The sequence below is a fragment of the Pristiophorus japonicus genome, chromosome 15 (assembly GCF_044704955.1).
Source record: "Pristiophorus japonicus isolate sPriJap1 chromosome 15, sPriJap1.hap1, whole genome shotgun sequence".
NCBI lineage: Eukaryota > Metazoa > Chordata > Chondrichthyes > Pristiophoridae > Pristiophorus > Pristiophorus japonicus.
This window is the reverse complement of record NC_091991.1, coordinates 129813949-129836673: the sequence shown is the minus strand read 5'-3', so window position 1 is coordinate 129836673 and position 22725 is coordinate 129813949. Positions and strand designations below refer to the sequence as shown.

General features: G+C 44.8%; 1 protein-coding gene across 1 annotated transcript in view; it reads right to left on the bottom strand.

Annotated features, from left to right (window-relative positions):
- Positions 1-6291: 6291 nt before the first annotated feature.
- The window catches only part of syt17 (synaptotagmin XVII), a 95535-nt gene continuing 79101 nt past the window's right edge, over positions 6292-22725 (bottom strand). The window contains exon 8 of the mRNA XM_070856724.1: positions 6292-6488. Within this exon, the coding sequence (XP_070712825.1) occupies positions 6292-6488 (197 nt within the window). The remainder of the gene's footprint in view (positions 6489-22725) is intronic.

The following is a 22725-nucleotide window of genomic DNA, read 5'->3' as shown; positions in this document are numbered from 1 at the left end:
CACTCAATCGGTCTCATCACATACACACATTTACATTTGTACTTACACTCAGTTTCTCTCTCATATGCATTCATTTGAATCCACACTCAGCCTGTCTCTCTCACACACAAACATACTTGGACATTCTGTCTATCTCACTTTTATGTACATTGACAGTCTATCACATATACATGCACACTGATTGTCTGTCTACCTCATCATCATCATAGACAGTCCCTCGAAATCGAGGAAAACTTACTTCCAATCTAAAAGTGAGTTCTCAGGTGACTGTACAGTTCAATATGGGAATTACAGTCTCTGTCACAGGTGGGACAGACAGTCGTTACCTCATACAATTAGTGTCTCTCACATGCATGGACAGAGGCATCCAAAGGTACAATCTATTTCTCTCGCAAGTACACATTCACATGGGAATTCCCACATTCTGTCTGTTACGCTCTTCCTTACTTACACCTGAATTCACACACTATCTCACACGTATACTCAATGACTCTCTCTCGTAGTAATGTTAATGAATTACCCAGGGACTTCAACAATTAACAATCTGTTCCAAGATTCAACACTTCAACAACCTAACACAGCATGCGTAACAGCATTTGGCACAAGAACAAACCTAGCAACACAAATCATACCCCATCAGATTTTGTTTTCCATCAAATGTACCCATTCTAATAATTCAGTATCTCATTCAATAAACTTAATATCTACAACCTACACAACTGGTGCACTGTGACTGTTGTGTATATGATATATATGATATATAGGATGTACTGCAGCAACTCACTAAGGTTACTTAGAAACATACGAACAATGACAGATAGGGAAAGATCCTCTCGTCCATCCAGCCTGTCCCACACAAAAAGCTGGGAATTTCTTCTCTGACCCCCTTTGGTGATCAAAACTAGTCCAGGAAATCACTCTGGCCCTGATAATTCTATGCAGTACCTACCTTTTGTAAGAGGTGATTTCCAGCCTAGCTCGAAACAGGTCCAGCTCTCGCTTGAAGTAATTCAGCGAATCTGCGTTCACCGCATGAGACGGCAGCCTGTTCCAGAGGTCTGGGAAAAGAACCACCTCCTGACATCTAACCTAGATCTAACCTTATACAACTTAAAGTTGTGACCCCTGGTCCTCCCTAACCTATTTAATTGGAACAAACTGTCAACTCAAACACAATCTATTCCCTTCATCTTTTTATAATGAAGCATTTCCTTCCCCTGTGACCTCTACCTCTGAGAAGGACAATGTTGTGGGAGTACCATCATCTCCAAGTTCTCGTGAAGTGACACAGCTTGGATGTATATTGTCTTTCTTTCATCGTCAATGGAATTCCTTACCCAAATACCATGGTGAGAGCACAATCATCACAAGAACTGCATTGGCTCATGGATACGGGCAACCACCTTCCTGGGACAACTAGGGATAGGCAGTAAATGCGGCCTTGCCAGCATCAACCACATCCTGAGAATGAATATAAAAAATAGCATTTACTTGTTATTTTAAAAGCTCGTGTGTTTATCACCAATTGGCCCACTTGAGTAAATTGAGGTGTCAATTTCATGCAGTTCTTGGGGAGGAGGAGTTTGGAGAATGGCTTGGCCAGCCATTATTGTTGCTTCATATTTTGCCTTATGGAAGCCAGCTTCCCTACCAGCAAAACTCATCGGTAGGTGAAAACTCCAGCTGAGTTATTTCAGTCAAGCGTGGATTTTTAACCTGGGTCCTTTGAATTTCATATTCTCCCACAAAACCAGCAGAATGCAACATTCAGCTTGCTTTTTACCATGCATTCCTTCAAACCTTTATACAGTTCTTCTGAAAAATGTAGCGTAACACCTGTGTTTTTAATGAATCCACTAAAACCGATAGCTGAGCCTCACAGTAACATCAGCAGAGATGTATTTATGTGCTGCAAGACAGAGATGGTTGTGTACAAGTAATGCCAGATTGTGGAGTGGGAAGAATCAAATATTGCGATCAGCATGCCATTATTAGGGATGACCTTTCAACATTTGGCATTAGATGCCATGCAGATGGTCCGAAACAAATATTTCATGTTTTCAGGAGCCCGAGTATTGGCATTGAAGAAACTAACCAAATGTTAGGTTATAGTTTAGATTCAGACTATCTAAATTGCATCTAACACTGAAGCAGAACTTTAGATAATCACTCCTTTTCACGGCTTTCGCAATAACATTATTTTTCAGTAGCTCCAAAGTATAATTGCCATAGAGAGACTTGTATATGATGTGCAAACCTTTTCAGATGTCTCGGCAGTGCCAAATCTGAGACAACCTAACTGCTCACCACCATCTCACCAAACTGCTAGTTCTTTGCCTTTTGTTTAATCCTTTTTTCTTGTGTTCATGAAAGTGAGTGACGTTAATGCTGGAGAAAGGAATGCTTTCCATTTCAGACACTCAGTCATAAATTTTCATTTTCGCTACCTGACGGAGATCGTCTGCCAGTTGTAGAACTTGCCTGCTTTTCATTCCCTTCCCCAGTGTCGGCATCAAGACTTCCAGGTCGTGTATAGCACAGCCAGCTGTACAGTGAAGCTCCCTCTAGCCTGCCCCAACAATATACCTCAATCCCAGCCTCAGAGAGCAGCCCCGATGGCAGCAGTGGGACATTTTCCCATTAACCACACCAGCTACCCTGTGGCTTCTCTGAGTGAGATTACCAATTAGTGCCAGTTTATCTTTCAGTCAATCTATGCCTTCTAAAAACTGGATTGAGACAGCACAAAATTCATTGCACATAGAATCCTCACCGCCAATAGACAGAGGAGATTTGCATCCCATCAGTCTCGGCTGGATTTGAACCCTAGTGTCAGAGGTGAAAGGTGAATGTCTAATCCACTGCATCACTGAGTTCCCTTTGCTGGCTCGTTCTATGTAATATTGGTTAGTTTAATTCGAAAACCTATTCCTGCTGTGAGATTACACACATATTCCAGGCCAACTACGCTCTCATTTTCAGGTTCTAACAGACAATAGTTCAATATAACTCGTCTGAATGGGAAATGCATCATCAAGATCCTGGAACAGAGGGGGAGATTTTGAGGCCACTCAACCAGCAGAAATGGAACTGTAGTACCCCGACAATAGAGGGAGATGACTTACCACCTCGTTCCCACCGACAGTGTGGCTGACTCCATATTCCCCAGGGACTACTGTTGGGTGGTCAGAGTTATTGCCCGAGTCAGGTGGTAGGACCTTTTAATATGCAATCAGGGTCCTACGATGCACATAGCTCTCCGATTGCCATTGTAGGACTCAACTAAGTGGATTGTGCACCCTCCGCACTGCTTCAGCTGACAGTCCAAAGGAGACTTGCATTTATATAGCGCCTTTCACGACCACAGGATGTCTCAAAGCGCTTTACAGCCAATTAAGTACTTTTGGAGTGTAGTCACTGTTGTAATGTGGGAAACGCAGCAGCTAATTTGCAAGCTCCCACAAACAACAATGTGATAATGACCAGATCATCTGTTTTTGTTATGTTGATTGAGGGATAAATATTGGTCAGGACACCGGGGATAACTCCCCTGCTTTTCTTCAAAATAGTGTCATGGGATCTTTTCCATCCACCTGAGGGCTTGGGCTTAATGTCTCATCTGAAAGACGGCACTTCCGGCAGTGCAGCACTCCCTCAGCACTGCATTGGAGTGTCAGCCTAGATTCATGTGCTCAAGTTCCTGGAGTGGGATTTGAACCCACAACCTTCTGGTTCAGAGGTGAGAGTGCTACCCACTGAGCCCACAGCTGACACCCACTGAGTCCAGCCAAAGATGAGTGAAGAAGCTAACTGTTAGTTGATTTTTATGAGGCCGGGAGGAGCAGGAATACTCCTCAGGGCTCCACAAGAACAACTTGCCACACCAGTTCCCCACCTGTCATGAACGGACCTTTCCTCCCCGGGGCCAGTCGGCCTGCCCATTATTGCAGTAGCCCAGAGCTAGCAGGCTGTTCCAGGACTCTCACTTTCCATCCACAGCCCACCGACCGCATGTTAACATGGCCTGGTCTCATCAGCACTATCGGGTCTGCATGCTCCATCACTGGCCGCACAAACTCTGCTCAGGGAGAAACTATACCCCAGAGATTCTGCAGTGTTCAAACCTGCTTTGGCAAAGCATGCTGTTTTCTTCTATCCAGCAACCACCGTGCAAATGCGACGTATTCTTGTCAACTAACGTGGCTGTTCACTCAGTTTTGGTGGTGCACAGTCTTGGTCATCAAAGCCACCTGCTTCCATCTTCAGAACATTGTTCGCTTATGCCACTACTTCACCATTCCACTGTAAAATCATTCTCCATGTCTTCATCACTTCAAGGATTTATTTCTCCAATGCTCCTTCCACCTCCAGACTTCATATGTTCAGCTAATCCAGAACACGGTGGTCCGAGAACTCTGCTGCAGAAAATTAAAATCAAATTATTTTCTCCCTTCCCCCTTTCCCTGCCCCTACATTCGCTTAAAATCTGTTACATCTCTAATTGTTTCCAGTTCTGACGAAAGGTTAACTCTGTTTCTCTCTCCACAGATGCTGCCTGGCCTGCTGAGTATTTCCAGTGTTTTCTGTTTTTATTTTAGTAAAAATTGCAGTCGGGTCCTGGTGTTGTCCTATGCTAAGAAGCGCCTTGCCAGCTTTAGGTGGATACCAGCTCCCCACCGACGCCAAGGTGAGTAACTGACTGGGGCATTTTGAACTGCCCACCTGCCCAGTTTCTGCCAGGCTGGCAGAATTAAAATCACTCCCGTTGAGTTTGTCCTGCCTGGTAACCCTAATGATGCCCCAATGTTGCCAATTTAATTTGAAGTCTATAACACTTTTCTGTTTTCTCATTTTGAAATCAGTGTTTTGTCAATTTTAAATTACGTATCTTTCACTATTGATTCAGTACAGGATCAAATTTAATTTATAATTGGTGGATTATTACAGCTGTTATATAACACACATATGCATATACACTTATAAAGATAGGCAACATCATTACAGTCCAGGATGTAATCATTAAGAATGATCACTTTTGGATTTGTACACTTTTAAACAGTTCTCTACTGTTTTACTTTAGATAAAAACCTTATTAATCTGATTAGCTAATAAATTAGTCTTAATACTAATATATGTGTTAAAGTACTTCCCCACTAATTTCAAAGGAATATATTGAAAATATAAAGTTTACTTTTTGATTGATACTCGTTCACAGCTCATCATGTGCAAGTACAGTACGTACATTTAAAACTTACACTGAACATGTATATTACATCTGTGATACCCATATGTGAAAGAACCTTTTCATTCCTTAATAGTGCCATATACATGTATCCGTGGCATTCCCAACGCCAGATTATTTCCAGTTTGGTTCATAGTGGGCACAAGTAGTTGCTTAATCAGCAGCAATGCATGACAAGATGAATGCATAGCATCTCTACATTTGCTTTATTTGGAATATATACTCTGTACCAAAACAATATGCTCTATAATTGTGATCTATTAAAACACAGATGGCAATAGCTTGTTACTAGCAACTTTCTGACTGAATAACTAGAATTATAGCCATACATCATTCTAACTAAGGACTCAAATACTGTGTAACAATCACACAAGACTATCTGTATAATATGTTGCATCAATATATCATTCTACCAAAATTTCGACAGCAGAAAGTCCTGATACTAGGGATACAAGTGCTCACAGCTGCTCTGCACAATTTATGTAACAGTTCTATGAATCTCAGCTCATCCTTACAGCAATAATGTGCTCAAATACCTATCTAACGTATCGATAATCTATCGACAGCGGGCTGCGATTATTGATAAGCATGGTGGAATGACATACAGCACGAGAGATAATACAGTCATAGTCATATAACAACAGTAATCCTTCAAATATTGCCGCTTCCACAAATATGAGCCCCATCAAAAAAATTCAAATTTAAGCTATTTCACCACTTACACCAAGAAAGCTCACATTGATCTTTTTAAATGTATAATAGGGACAGCCAAGTTCACCATAAATCAGTTATTTCTTGCACTAGTGGCATGTGACAGCACGTTGACAATAAGGCTCTATACGCATCATTTTGTTAGTGCTCTAAAATGGATTTACTAATACATTTGTTTAATGCCGCAGAGATTTTGTTTTTAACATTACAAGTCAAAGACAGAGTCAAAGAAGTGTTTATCTTTGCCGAGGTCCGTGATCTAATGCTGCCTTTTCTTCATCCAGTTGGTGGCAACACCAGCAAGGTTCAGCTTGGTGGCGGCAGGAGAGGGGATTCCATCACGTCACTTCCAGTGATGCCGAGGACACGCGGTCACATTCAGCCCGTGAACGCAGGCTGTGCCATTGCTCCGATGAGGTGCGGTGTACATTCAGCAGGCGCCGCCAGTGGTTGGACTCGGGCGCACCCGTGGAGTATTGACCAATGACAATCCGACCAACGAAATCATTACTGCTCTTCATGTTGTGACCATAGACTGAAAAGGAAATGCCAAACAATTAGTCCAGTAGATCTCAACACAAGAAGCAGCAAGCAGACTACAATATGATCAGTAGCCTACAAGAGCATACAAACTCAAAATAGCGTTCCTATTGACACAGCCAAGGAGGTCCAGTGAAAGAATAACATGGCTCATCGCTTGGTAAACTATTATTTACAACTGTCAATATTGATTGTAGGATTTGCTATTGTTCCTCAATTAGATCGGTTTTTATCTTGTAATAATATAATTATCTTGTTGCTGCAAGTCATTGGCAAAGATTCTCAGAGAAATTACACTGACCCTGGAGTTACGCCACATTTTTACCAGTCAGTTAGATAAGCATTCCGGGCTGAAATTTCAGTTCCACTGTAGCAATCCCAAAGATGTTAACTATTTACAGTCTTGATGGGACTGCAAACTTCAGCTGCACTATAATTACCTTTGGCTATTACACTAAAACACTGTGGACATCATGCGAAATCCACTGCTCGTAAAATAGAATCTTCCTAGATTTACATTTTGTTAAGATTATGATCCAATTAACTGAAACCCGTTGATGCATTTAAAAACATTACACAAATGACGTTTCAACAAAATAATGATATTTATAACAGATTATATTAAACAGAATTGAATGGCAGTAAATGGGTTTGCACTCAGGATTCCCTCACAGGAAGTCTATTCCATGATATGTTTATGAAATCCCCAATGACTGGCTAAAGGCAACATTGCAGAAGCCTTGCAGTAAGTTGCATCCTCCATTTTAGACGAGGAAATACTTTGTTCAGGCGTGGGCGAATTAAAGATTAAAAATTAACATTAAACAGTAGGTGTTAAAAACAAAAATGAAACATTTTCAGTAGAGTTCTTTTTGAAAATTCTGTAATTAACCTATAATCCTGGATGTTTACCAGTTTGTTCTTCCCCAACCAGTGTAGAAACTATAAAGAAAATGATAACAGCAGTTGTACTTAATATTATGCATTAATATTAGATTGAACCCCAAATGGAAATGCATGACAGTCAGATACTAACCAAATGGTAGCTTTAAATGGGATGGTTGGTAAGTGTCCAGTTATAGATAAATGAAACAAATATCACCAGCATTAAAACCTCTGCTGCCCTCAACAGGTTTTATTTTGAAGTACAGCATTTGTAAAGTTTGTGATTGTAAGATATTTTTTAGCGCTTCACATTTCAGACACAAACACGTAACTGAAATGAAAATAGGGAGTAAAAATCCAACGTAATGAAAAAGAACAGTGAAATAAAGCCAGTACAACAGCATTTGGAATAAAAACAGAAAATGCTGGAAATCTCAGCGGGTCAGGCAGCATCTGTGGAGAGGAAGCGGAGTTAAAGTTTCGGGTCGATGACCCTTTGTCAGAACTGGAGGGTGTTTGAAAAGAACAGATTTCTTAACAAGTACTGAAAGGGGGAGGGGAAGAAAGAACAAAGGGGAAGGTCTGTGATAGGGTGGAAGGCACGAGAGATTAGAGAGACAAAAGGGATGATGGCCCAAATTCAAATGGTAATGCCAGGAGTTAGAATAACATTAGTCGAGATAGGGTGTGAATGGTGGGATAATGACCAACAGTGCTCTCGATCAGGCCAACATCCCCAGCATCGAAGCACTGACCACACTCAATCAGATCCGTTGGGCGGGCCACATTGTTCGCATGCCCGACACAAGACTCCCAAAGCAAGCGCACTACTCAGAACTCCTACACGGCAAGCGAGCCTCAGGTGGGCAGAGGAACCATTTCAAGGACACCCTCAAAGCCGCTTGATAAAGCGCAACATCCCCACCAACACTTGGGAGACCTTGGCCAAAGACCGCCCTAAGTGGAGGAAGAGCATGCGGGAGGGCGCTGAGCACCTCGAGTCTTGTCACCGAGAGCATGCAGAAAACAAATGCAGGCAGCGAAGAAGCGTGCGGAAAACCAGACTCCCCATCCACCCTTTCCTTCAACCACTGTCTGTCCTACCTGCGACAAGACTGTAATTCCCGTATTGGACTGTACAGTCACCTGAGAACTCACTTTTGGAGTGGAAGCAAGTCTTCCTCGATTTCAAGGGATTGCCTATGATGATGATGAATGACCAACAGTGTTGGAAAATGTTATTGCTATTACCCAGCTCAAAATATCCAGTCTAAGTTACTGCATGGACCAATGAACAATAAGTTAAAAATAAAACACAAAGCATTCCAAAAAAATCATGAGGAAGAGTAGGGTGCGGCTTGATCAGTACTGTAGCCTGACAGAAACTTTTATTTATTTTGCCTTTCATATCTGCAAGTGCTTCACAGCCAATGAATTTTTTCTTGATGTGTAGTCACTGTTATGTGGGGAAATGCAACAACCTATTTATGCATATGTCCCACACACAGCAATGAGATAAACTGACAGGTCCTTACTATACAGTATAAATGCACACGAGGTCCATGCTTGAGAGAAGGTCAGTCTGTGACCTGTCCTTTATTCCTTAGCACTCAAGTGCAAGAAGTGAGTGGAGCTTCCCCTTTTATATCTGAAGGTCCAGGTTAGGAGTGTCTCCCACAAGTTTGCCCCCTGTGGTCAGTGTTCTCACAGCTTAGGTCTGATTATACATGGGTTACAATGACAGCTGAATACATGACATCGCCTCCCCCCGCCACCAAAGTCTTATTGGGATCACAGGTTGAGTCTCTCTGGTGGTTTACGCTCCCTTGTAGAGCGCCTGAGTTGTGGCTCCGGTTGTTGGGCGCTGGCCTGAGTGTCTGCTGTTTGCGGTGCCTCAGGCCTATCCAGACTGCCCACAGTGACTGGGCTCTCCTCCCTTTGGTTCCTGTGTTCGGTCACCTGTGGAGGAGTGAACTCTATATCGTGTTCTTCCTCTGCTTCTTCTATGGGGTTGCTGAACCTCCTTTTTGTTTGATCCACATATTTGCGGCAGATTTGTCCATTGGTAAGTTTAACTACCAGAATCCTATTTCCCTCTTTGGCAATCACAGTGCCTGCGAGCCATTTGGGCCCTGCTGTGTAGTTGAGGATATAAACAGGGTCATTTGCATCAATACATCGCGCCCTCGCATTCCTGTCATGGTAGTCATATTGTGACTGGCGCCTGCTCTCGACAATTTCTTTCATGGTGGGGTGTATAAGGGATAACCGGGTTTTGAGCGTCCTTTTCATTAGCAGCTCTGCGAGCGAGTGTGGTCGGGATCTGTAAGCCAACAGGAGGCGTGATAAGCGGCTTTGTAGGGAACCCCCTTGGATTCTGAGCATCCCCTGTTTGATTATCTGCACTGCTCGTTCTGCCTGGCCATTTGAGGCCGGCTTGAACGGTGCCGTTCTGACATGGTTAATTCCATTGCCTGCCATGAAGTCCTGGAATTCAGTGCTTGTGAAGCACGGGCCATTGTCGCTGACCAAGATGTCCGGTAGACCGTGGGTGGCGTACATTGCCCGTAGACTTTCTACCGTGGCAGAGGAGGTGCTTGAATTTAATATGTCACACTCGATCCATTTGGAGTAGGCGTCAACTACAACCAAAAACATTTTTCCCATGAAAGGACCTGTGTAATCCACATGGATGCGTGACCAAGGCTTGGCGGGCCAGGACCAGGGGCTAAGGGGGGCTTCCCTGGGCGCATTGCCTAGCTGGGCACACGTGTTGCACCTGCGAACACAAAGTTCCAGATCTGCGTCTATCCCTGGCCACCAAACGTGTGACCTGGCAATTGCCTTCATCATGACAATGCCCGGGTGCTCATTGTGGAGTTCTCTGATGAACACCTCTCTGCCCATCTGGGGCATGACTACGCGGTTTCCCCACAGTAGGCAATTGGCTTGAATCGAGAGTTCATCCCTGCGCCTGTGAAATGGTTTAAATTCCGCAGGGCATGCCCTGTACGTGGCTGCCCATTCCCCATTCAGGACACATCTCTTGACTAGAGACAATAGCGAGTCTCTATTTGTCCAGACTTTAATCTGACAGGCTGTCACGGGTGAGCCTTTGCTTCCGAAAGTTTCAACAGCCATGACCATCTCAGCAGCATGCTCGGTAGCCCCCTCAGTGGTGGCTAGTGGGAGCCTGCTGAGTGCATCGGCACAGTTTTCGGTGCCCGGTCTGTGCCGAATTGTGTAGTCATAGGCGGCTAACATGCGTGCCCACCTCTGTATGCGGGCCGATACGTTTGCATTTATGGCCTTGTTGTCGGCCAAAAGGGACGTTAGGGGTTTGTGATCTGTCTCCAGCGCAAATTTCCTGCCAAACAGGTACTGGTGCATTTTCTTTATATACACACAAGCATATACACATGCGAGCGCCTCCTTTTCTACCATCCCGTAGCCCCTTTCTGGCTGGGACAGACTTCTGGAGGTATAAGCTACCGGCTGTAACTGACCCTTGGTATTAACATGCTGCAACACACACCCGACACCATAGGACGACACATCGCACGTTAACACAAGTTTCTTACATGGGTCATATAGCGTTAACAGATTGTTGGAACATAACAAATTGCGTGCTCTATTAAAAGCCCTTTCCTGGCTGTCCCCCCAGACCCATTCGTGACCTTTGCAGAGGAGCACGTGTAGCGGCTCTAGCAACGTGCTCAATTTGGGAAGAAAGTTACCAAAATAGTTCAGGAGCCCCAGGAATGAATGCAGCTCCGTCGTGTTACGGGGTCTGGGTGCTCTCTGGATCGCTTCAGTCTTGGATGCAGTATGGCTGAACCCGTCTGCTGCTACCCTCATCCCCAGAAATTCTACCTCTGGAGCTAGGAAGACGCACTTCGCCTTTTTCAGTCGCAGCCCTACCCGGTCCAGTCTGCGCAGCACCTCCTCCAGGTTGTGGAGGTGTTCTTCAGTATTGTAACCCATGATGAGGATATCGTCCTGAAAAACCACCGTCCCTGGAATCGACTTGAGGAGGCTTTCCATATTTCGTTGGAAGATCGCGGTGGCCGAGCGAATCCCGAACGGACATCTGTTGTATTCAAACAATCCCTTGTGTGTCGTGATAGTGGTCAGCTTCTTCGACTCACTCGCCAGCTCCTGGGTCATGTAAGTTGAGGTCAGGTCCAATTTTGAAAAAAGTTTGCCACCGGATAGCGTCGCAAAGAGGTCCTCCGCTCTCGGTAGCGGGCAATGGTGTTGGAGTGACACCCGATTGATGGTGGCCTTGTAATCACCACATATCCTGACCAACCCATCCGCCTTGAGCACTGGCACAATCGGGCTTGCCCAGTCACTGAATTCGACTGGCGAGATGATGCCTTCCCTCAGCAGACGGTCCAATTCGCCTTCTATCTTTTCCCGCATCACGTACGGCACCGCTCTGGCCTTGTGGTGTATTGGCATGGCGTCCGAGTTTATGTGAATCACTACCTTGGCCCCCATGAAAGTGCCAATGCCGGGTTGACATAATGAGTCAAATTTGTCCAGGATCTGTGAGCATGATACTCGCGCCACAGAGGAAATTGCATTGACATCGCCCCATTTCCAGTTCATGACAGCAAGTCAACTCCTCCCCAGTAGTGCAGGACCGTCCCTCGGGACAACCCAGAGTGGCAACCTGTTCTCCGAATCTTTATGGGTCACGACTACCGTGGCGCTGCCTAGCACCGGAATGATCTCCTTTGTGTATATCCGTAGCTGTGTGTCAATCGGCGATAATTTTGGCCTCCTGGCCTTGGACGCCCACAACTTTTTGAACTGTTTGATACCCATCAAGGACTGGCTGGCCCCCGTGTCTAGCTCCATTGATACTGGGATGCCATTGAGGACCACTTTCATCATTATCGGTGGCATCCTGGTGTATGAACTGTATACGTGCTCCACATGAACTCGCTGAACTTCAGCTTCCAGCGATTTCCCCCAGCGTTCATTTCTGCAATTTCTGCAGGTATTTTGCTCATCCCTGCAAACTCCGGCTGAGTGTGTGCCTCCACACTTTCAACATGAGTTGCTGTTGGAAACAAAAGGTCCCTTGCCAGTCGATCGTCCCTGACTGCCCCTGTGATTGTCCTTGAGTGCGTCATTAACAGGTGTTGATGGCCCCATTACTGGCCGCATTGTCCCTTGCAATGGCGTAAATCGCCGTTCAGCTTGCCATTGTCTCTGTCGAACTCCCCCTCTGGGTTCGACTACATGTTGGGGCATGTCTGATTGCCCTTGTCTGCCTGGAGAACTGTGTGCTGCTTTAACAATGTTGAATCTCTGTCCCAACCATTCCTTAACACAGTACCTCTCGTCTGTTCTGCTAGTGGCCATGCTCGCGTGGTTTAAATCCCAGTTTCTCGTCGCCATTTGATACGTCCTTGCTACACAGTATAAATGCACGCGAGGCCCATGCTTGAGAGAAGGTCAGTCTGTGACCTGTCCTTTATTCCTTAGCACTCAAGTGCAGGAAGTGGGTGGAGCTTCCCCTTTTATATCTGAAGGTCCAGGTTAGGAGTGTCTCCCACAAGTTCGCCCCCTGTGGTCAGTGTTCTCACAGTGTACAACTTAGGTCTGATTATACATGGGTTACAATGACAGTTGAATACATGAGATAAACATACTGTTTTTGGTTGGTGGAAAACCAGGACACTGGGAGAATTTCTCTGCTTTTCTTCGAATAGTGTCATGGGATCTTTTATGTCCATCTAAATATGTAGACAGTGCTTTGGTTTAACATCTCATCTGAAAGACCAAACAGCACTCTCTCAATGATGCACTGATAGCCAGCCTTAGTTATGCACTCAAGACCTGTAGTGGGGCTTGAACCCACAATCTTCTGATATGCACCATTCTGCAGCTGAGAGTCTGAGCAGGTGAACTGTCATTAGGATTCTGCTGTGCCACGTTTAACCAGCTGTTCGGTGGGAAACACCACACACCTGGGGTAAGGAGCTTTCAGACTTTCTATCTCTCCTTACAGATTAACTACTATAGTGTTAATCTAGGACCACTCCCACCTGATCGCTCTGTCCTCGTCCTCTTACACTGTTCCAATGAAGCTCAACATAAACTCAAGGAACAGCCCCTCATCTTTCTATTAGGCACTTTACAGTCTTCTGGACTCAACATTGAGTTTGACAACTTCAGATCATAAACTTTGCCCCCATTTTTTCGGATGGCAGCTGTTGCCAATTATTCTGATATTTCCATTTACACCCCCTTGAGAACCATCTTTTGTTTCTTTATTTGTCCCATTACCATCTATTTTTGACTTACATAGAAACATAGAAAATAGGTGCAGGAGTAGGCCATTCGGCCCTTCTAGCCTGCACCGCCATTCAATGAGTTCATGGCTGAACATGCAACTTCAGTACCCCATTCCTGCTTTCTCGCCATACCCCTTGATCCCCCGAGTAGTAAGGACTTCATCTAACTCCATTTTGAATATATTTAGTGAATTGGCCTCAACTACTTTCTGTGGTAGAGAATTCCACAGGTTCACCACTCTCTGGGTGAAGAAGTTCCTCCTCATCTCGGTCCTAAATGGCTTACCCCTTATCCTTAGACTGTGACCCCTGGTTCTGGACTTCCCCAACATTGGGAACATTCTTCCTGCATCTAACCTGTCTAACACCGTCAGAATTTTAAACGTTTCTATGAGGTCCCCTCTCATTCTTCTGAACTCCAGTGAATACAAGCCCAGTTGATCCAGTCTTTCTTGATATGTCAGTCCCGCCATCCCGGGAATCAGTCTGGTGAACCTTCGCTGCACCCCCTCAATAGCAAGAATGTCCTTCCTCAGGTTAGGAACCAAAACTGTGCACAATACTCCAGGTGTGGCCTCACCAAGGCCCTGTACAACTGTAGCAACACCTCCCTGCCCCTGTACTCAAATCCCCTCGCTATGAAGGCCAACATGCCATTTGCTTTCTTAACCGCCTGCTGTACCTGCATGCCAACCTTCAATGACTGATGTACCATGACACCCAGGTCTCTTTGCACCTCCCCTTTTCCTAATCTGTCACCATTCAGATAATAGTCTGTCTCTCTGTTTTTACCACCAAAGTGGATATCCTCACATTTATCCACATTTTACTTCATCTGCCATGCATTTGCTCATTCACCTAACCTATCCAAGTCGCTCTGCAGCCTCCTCGCAGCTCACACTGCCACCCAACTTAGTGTCATCCGCAAATTTGGAGATACTACATTTAATCCCCTCGTCTAAATCATTAATGTACAGTGTAAACAGCTGGGGCCCCAGCACAGAACTTTGCGGTACCCCACTAGTCACTGCCTGCCATTCTGAAAAGTCCCCATTTACTCCTACTCTTTGCTTCCTGTCTGACAACCAGTTCTCAATCCATGTCAGCACACTACCCCCAATCGCATGTTCTTTAACTTTGCACATTAATCTCTTGTGTGGGACCTTGTCGAAAGCCTTCTGAAAGTCCAAATATACCACATCAACTGGTTCTCCCTTGTCCACTCTACTGGAAACATCCTCAAAAAATTCCAGAAGATTTGTCAAGCATGATTTCCCTTTCACAAATCCATGCTGACTTGGATCTATCATGTCACCTCTTTCCAAATGCACTGCTATGACATCCTTAATAATTGATTCTATCATTTTACCCACTACCGATGTCAGGCTGACTGGTCTATAATTCCCTGTTATCTCTCTCCCTCCTTTTTAAAAAGTGGGGTTACATTGGCTACCATCCACTCGATAGGAACTGATCCAGAGTCAATGGAATGTTGGAAAATGACTGTCAATGCATCCACCATTTCCAAGGCCACCTCCTTAAGTACTCTGGGATGCAGTCCATCAGGCCCTGGGGATTTATCGGCCTTCAATCCCATCAATTTTCCCAACACAATTTCCCGACTAATAAGGATTTCCCTCAGTTCCTCCTCCTTACTAGACCCTCTGACCCCTTTTATATCCGGAAGGTTGTTTGTGTCCTCCTTAGTGAATACCGAACCAAAGTACTTGTTCAATTTGTCCGCCATTTCTTTGTTCCCCGTTATGACTTCCCCTGATTCTGACTGCAGGGGACCCACGCCTGTCCCCACCAACCTTTTTCTCCTCACATATCTACAGAAACCTTTGCAATCCGTCTTAATGTTCCCTGCAAGCTTCTTCTCGTACTCCATTTTCCCTGCCCTAATCAAACCCTTTGTCCTCCTCTGCTGAGTTCTAAATTTCTCCCAGTCCCCGGGTTCACTGCTATTTCTGGCCAATTTGTATGCCACTTCCTTGGCTTTAATACTATCCCTGATTTCCCTTGATAGCCACGGTTGAACCACCTTCCCTTTTTTATTTTTACGCCAGACAGGAATGTACAATTGTTGTAGTTCATCCATGCGGTCTCTAAATGTCTGCCATTGCCCATCCACAGTCAACCCCTTAAGTATCATTCGCCAATCTATCCTAGCCAATTCACGCCTCATACCTTCAAAGTTAGCCTTCTTTAAGTTCTAGACCATGGTCTCTGAATTAACTGTTTCATTCTCCATCCTAATGCAGAATTCCACCATATTATGGTCACTCTTCCCCAAGGGGCCTCGCACAACGAGATTGCTAATTAATCCTCTCTCATTACACAACACCCAGTCTAAGATGGCCTCCCCTCTAGTTGGTTCCTCGACATATTGGTCTAGAAAACCATCCCTTATGCACTCCAGGAAATCCTCCTCCACCGTATTGTTTCCAGTTTGGTTAACCCAATCTATGTGCATATTAAAGTCACCCATTATAACTGCTGCACCTTTATTGCATGCACCCCTAATTTCCTGTTTGATGCCCTCCCCAACATCACTACTACTGTTTGGAGGTCTGTACACAACTCCCACTAACGTTTTTTGCCCTTTGGTGCCTTGCACCATCAACCCTTTTGTCATTGAATCTTTCCTGCCTTCCACCCTATCACAGACCTTCCCTTTTGTTCTTTCCTCCTTCCCCCCTTGCCTGCCTCTGTATTTGCTTAAAACCTGTTTCAACTCTAACCTTTTCCAGTTCTGACGATAGGTTATTGACCTGAAACGTTAACTCTGTTTCTCTCCACAGATGCTGCCTGACCCGCTGAGCATTTCCAGCATTTCTGTTTTTATTTCAGATTTCCAGCATGCGAGTATTTTGCTTTTGTAATAGCGTTAATCTCTATCTGTATATGTTGCAGACTAAAAACTGTCTTAAGTAATATTAATATCAATGTGAATTTCAAACAATATTTTCCATTTGTATTTCTGATTTCCAGCACTTACAGTTTATTTGAATTCTAATGCAGGTGGTTTCATAATTAAATCCTTATCAATCTATTTGAAAACTTTTTTTGTTCTTTCAGCACTTGACAATGAGAAGCAAAAAGACTTGCAACATTTTGTATCAAAACAACTGATACTACACACGCTGGTCCTGTGCTCCACACTGGACCTTTAAGATATTGGCCCGGGGGTTGCTGACAAAGAGTCGTGTTTAATGGGCCCGCTGTTAATAGTGTATAAATTGTCCAGCGATTTGTGGTGAGGAAGAGATATGAGCTGCATTTGCGCTTGAATTACCAATTCAACTCGCCACAGAAAGTTAGGACTGGTATTTAACAGCCTAAGGACCCTTTTAATGACAACATTTATGTTCTTGCAATGCCACTCAACCTCTCTGGCCCAGAAAGGGAACAATTGAAACAATTTTCTGTCTCTGCTTTTTCTCTCTCTCTTCATTTCCCTTTCTATTTCTGATTTGACTCTAATTCATCCTGTTTCCTTCTCCGTCGTTCCTCTGTTTCTTTCTCAATCCTTGAATCTCATTGGTTAAGGAGATAGATTGTTGGTCCCATAGTTCCCCAAGTTCCCAGATGTTCCGTTGATCTCGCCGCCATCATCCGCTCACACGTCTAGCAATTTGCAGTGCAAAAACGTTTTCGAGCTGAAGGGTGAAGGATAAAGTCTAGCTACCGTAGTTACACCGGGAGCCACACTCCAGCAAATTCTGGGCCACTGCGAGATTTCTGGGCCTATTTGATAGTGGCCGATAATGACTTGGCGCGCTGGACTCGTGCACCAGGAGAGACTGGAGGACTCTCCAAATTTCATCCTTAGACCTCAATGGAATAAATCCGGAGAGCTGCTGGTGCCCTGAAGCAGTCCGTCCAATCTCACCTGACTCAGATGCGGACCTAGATAGTAGATAAGTCCGGGAACTGAAAGTCACTTGGTTAATATTAGAGTATCAAACCTTTCTATGCGTCACTGGACCACATAGAGGTTGAAATTGATCAACAGCAGTAGTGCAAAGCAGGTCGATAGCGAATCGGTAGCCAGGTTTTACAATTTTCATTTCCATCTGTTCAAGCTTATATTATAAACTAATGTCCCATCTTTATGAGGTGTTGGAATATTATCTTGCTTACCTAATAAATTATGAATGCTACATTGCAATCAGCTATATCAATCTCATCAGCTGCTACAAAATAATTGACTATCGGGATGGAATATTGACTGGATAGATTCATCTAGTGCCAGTTCATAACAAGCCAGATCAAAATTGCTGAGTGAACAATGGGAACTGCTTGAAGTTTAAACTGATTGTGATTCATACTAATCTATTAGTTCATTAAATCTCAGTTTTGGATGAGATGTTATTAATTGTACACCAAATGATACAAAGACATGTGAGATCAGCTTCAAAAAACAAGAGCAAAACTATTATGCACAATCCTCCCATAAAAAAGAATGATCTGAAATCCTAAAAATACTGAGATATTTGGTCAAATGGATTATAGTGTAGTGACATTTCATTGTATATTTGATCACACCTTGTATTTTTTTTAAGTTTTAAGTGTTTTACATCTACTGTTAAACTCATCCAAATCAAACATTTAACACAAGGACTTAGGCAGCTTTAGCGACACAAAACAGATCCATATTTGTAAAACTGACCCGGCTCCACATGAAGAATGCTTTGCCCAATTGCAGTGTTTAACTCAAAGATAAACCAATATACCAAAGCTACAATGACTCACAAATTAAACTGCTAACATTTCTCACTAGAGTAGATTACTCACCAAAAATTACATTTGAAATATAATCCACAGGACATTTTTATATTTTGAGATCCTGAACTACTGGTAATATTTGCTTATGCACTGCAGCACTAGCTTCTGTCAATCACAAAGCCAGGAACTGTCAGTGTCGAGCAGAGCTCAGCACTATTTGTAAATAATACCAACAAATCAGGATTTCAACCTCTGCAGCAATATGTAATATAATTTTCAGTCACTCCTGTAAGTCAGGAGTGAACTTTTAAAGCAGCAACTATCCTGTGGAGAGCGTCACATTTCTACCTATGAATATGTATACAAAGTCTGCAAAATACGGAAATGTCAGCAGAAAACATAATATACATGAATATACAATCTATAAATACACTATAGGGGAGGCAGGGAATTGCCTCGCCAGTTATACACGCATTAGTGGTGCAGAAATGGAGTAGGGAATTTTATGAGCCAGGAAAATCTGCTGGAAGTATTTTCCGCCCATTGTGCACCTTAAATACTTCCAACAAGTTCCCTTGCACTTTTTGAGCCTTCCTGCAATTTGCCCACCAAATCCCCATTGGCCTCCTTCAGTGATAGCCAGAGGAGTAGCAGCTATAAGTTTCATGGGTTTGCACTGTGGCTCAGTGGGTAGCACACCCTCCCCCCCCCCCAAGTCAGAAGGTTGTGGGTTCAAGTCCCACTCCAGGGACTTGAACGCATAAATTTAGCTTGACACTCCAGTGCAGTGCTGAGGGAGTGCTGCACTGTTGGAGGTGCTGCCTTTCAGATGACATGTTAAACCGAGGCCCTGTCTGCTCTCTCAGGTGAATGTAAAAGATCCCATGGTACTATTTCAAACAAGAGCAGGGGAGTTATCCCCAGTGTCCAGGCCAATACTTATCCCTCAATCAACATAACAAAAACAGATTATCTGGTCATTATCACATTGCTGTGTGTGGGAGCTTGTTGTGCGCAAATTGGCTGCCTTGTTTCCCACATTACAACAGTGACTACACTCCAAAAGTATTTCATTGGCTGTTACGTTCTTTGAGACGTCTGGTGGTCGTGAAAGGCGCTATATAAATGCAAGTCTTTCTTTTCTTCTTTTCTTTTTGGGTGCGTTAGATGAGATACGCGAGGTGCACCAGCTGCCAGATCACCCGATCAAGGCGGAAGTGAAGATTTGTGAGCTTGAAGAGTTTAAACATTGATTTCTGCAGCTTAGAAATGCTTTGTGAACTTTTTCCCCCATTTATCACTACAAATACCTTCACTTGTTTCTGTCTGTGTGTCACAGGGTCAGCCCACCAAAAGATTTTTGTACCCGCCCCCACCCCCTCCACCAGCAATCAGGGTATCTCAGGGAGAAGATAAGGCTTCCCCTGTGGTTATACTACTGTATGCCATTATCATGGAAGAGGAGCAGCATAGGATGGAGCAAAGGCGAGTCAGGCACCACTGAAGAAGGATGCAAGTCCCACCAGATTTTATCCCTCTGTAAAATATACAGGCATCACAGGTCATATGGGGACCTCTCTGCAGAGCTCTCCATAGAAGAATGCACTTCACCAACGAGGCATTAGGGCTTCTCTTTGACCTGTTACATTAAGTGCTCATCTACCTGCACCGTTCTCTCAGTGGCTTTGAAGGTGACTACCACCATCAACTTCTATAGCACAGGATCATTTCAGGTAGCTACTGGGATCTCTAACATCAGCCAACGAGCAGTATGGACATGCATTCATCAAGTTGTTGATGCCCTTTTGCATGAGAGAAGCCCAATGCATAACCTCTGGAATTGCAGAAAGGCAAAGAGATGGAGCCGTTCAATTGTATGGGATTGCTGACCCCCCCTAATTCCGAATGCAATCAACAACACCCACATTGCGTTGAGGGTGCCCACTCAGCTACATGAACAGGAAAGGGATTGCACTCTCTCAATATCCAGATACCATGAAACAACAATCCAAGGATCCTTGACATCAACACCCTATATGCAGGAAGTTGCCATGATGCCTTCATCAATCAAATCAATGGATGGTTTCTAGGAGACAAAGTCTAACCCTGGCTCTTACGGCTATTGACCCCACTTAGAGTGGCCTGACCAACAACGGAGGAGTGATACAATGAGGCACATACATGGGCCAGGCTGCTCATCAAGAGGACCCTCGCAGTGTTGAAAGTATGCTTTCATTTCCTGGACTGGAGGGGATCAACAGTATGCTTTCGATTGGGTGTCCAGAATAATGATGGCCTGCTGTGCTCTTTATACCTTTGCTATTCAAGAAAGGCTGAACTTCAAGAGGGCTGATGAGGGGCACTTGCTTCAGTGGATCCTGAACTACACGCATCATCATCATCATAGGCAGTCCCTCAAAATCGAGGAAGACTTGCTTCCACTCTAAAAGTGAGTTCTCAGGAGACTGTACAGTCCAATGCAGGAATTACAGTCTCTGTCACAGGTGGGGCAAACTGTGGCTGAAGGAAAGGGTGGGCGGGGAGCCTGGTTTGCCACACGCTCCTTCCACTATCTGCGCTTGATTTCCGCATGCTCTTGGCGATGAGACTCGAGGTGCTCAGCGCCCTCCCTATGGGTGGTCTTGGGCCAGGGATTCCCAGGAGCTGGTGGGGATGTTGCACTTTATCAAGGAGGATTTGAGTGTGTCCTTGAAACGTTTCCTCTGCCTACCTGGGGCTCGCTTGCCACGTTGGAGCTCTGAGTAGAGTGCTTGCTTAGGAAGTCTCGTGTCAGGCATGTGGACGATGTGGACAAAGAGGAATTCTATTCCAGCCTTGAACAATCCCTGTCCTGAGTCCCTACGGATGACAAACTGATCCTCCTCGGTGACTTCAACGCCAGAGCCGGTAAGGACACAGACCTCTGGAGAAGCGTGATCGGCAGAGAGGGGGTAGGGAAAACCAACTCCAGCGGTACCATGCTCCTGACAAAATGCCTACAACATGACCTTGTCATCACCAACACCTTGTTCCATCAGAGGGACAAGTAGAAGGCATCATGGCAACATCCTCGCTCCAAGCACTGGCATCTGCTTGACTATGTCATCGTCCGAGCGAGGGACCGCAAGGACGTACGCATCACCTGCACCATGACAGGAGCTGAAGACTGCTGTACAGACAACCGCCTAATCCACTACATGCAGCGAACTATCAGGATGACTTACACTGTGTGGAATCTTTTCTGTCCACTACAAGGCGCATCAGTGGACAGGCCATCGCATGAAGTGTTCTTCCCTCTGTAACTTTCACATAAGAGCCCGATCTCCTTCTCCCCACTTGCAAATAAATAGACATCCCCTCAATCCACTGCCCATCCCACCACAAGACAGCACACCAGCCTACTTTGCCCCTAAATGACTGTGCCAGTAATCATCACCTGAGTGAATCACCAAAATGAGTGCAGCTTTTCCTGTATCTCCATAAACAAAGCGCAAGTCAGAGCACAGTCTATTTCAATAAATAATGCAAATCGCAAACAATCACCCTACTCTTTCCTAACACAATGCTTTCCTTGGGTGCCTACGTGTTTGCGGTGGAGGAGCGGTGAGAGATCGTGGCAAATGAGGATATGGGGCCCAGAAGTGCCGAGGGCCCAGGGGCAGTATGGGCCAGCCCACACTGCAATATGTGTGCGCACTAGGTCCACGCAGCAGAGCTGGTCTCCAGTCGCCCTGGTTAACCCTTGCCACTGGATAAAGGCCTAGCTCTGTCAAGCCCGTGTGGTGGCCAATATGCAATGATCTCCACACGTTAAAAAAATCCACGCACAGGCATCTTCCACCCTTTCAACTGGAGTTCAGGACTGGAATATCGGGTCCTTCATTGAAACATCTGTGAATTCATGTGGAAGCAAGTCATCCTCATTCGAGGGACCGCCTATGATGATGATGATGACATGTACCTTTCTATAACTTATTTCAATGCTCCGTCTAAGTGCTATACATAGAATACACAGAAGCCGCCTGAAGTCTGGATTGTGGGAGAAGATTGGCTCCTCGTGCTATACAGTCAAGGAACTGAGGTGGGCCCCGTCTTATGGCATCTGACATGGAGCTGGCACTGGCTGTATCTCTAGAGAGTGCAACTGAGCAACCTGATCACACTGCTCATAATTTACTGGCAAATGCTGATCTCTGCAATCTAGCTGTTGCTGTGACTCTGAATCTGTGACCCTGTACCCCAATGATCAGCAGCATGGCTGGTCTAGTGGCAGCTATCAGATCCTGAAAACCCTGAGACACAGCA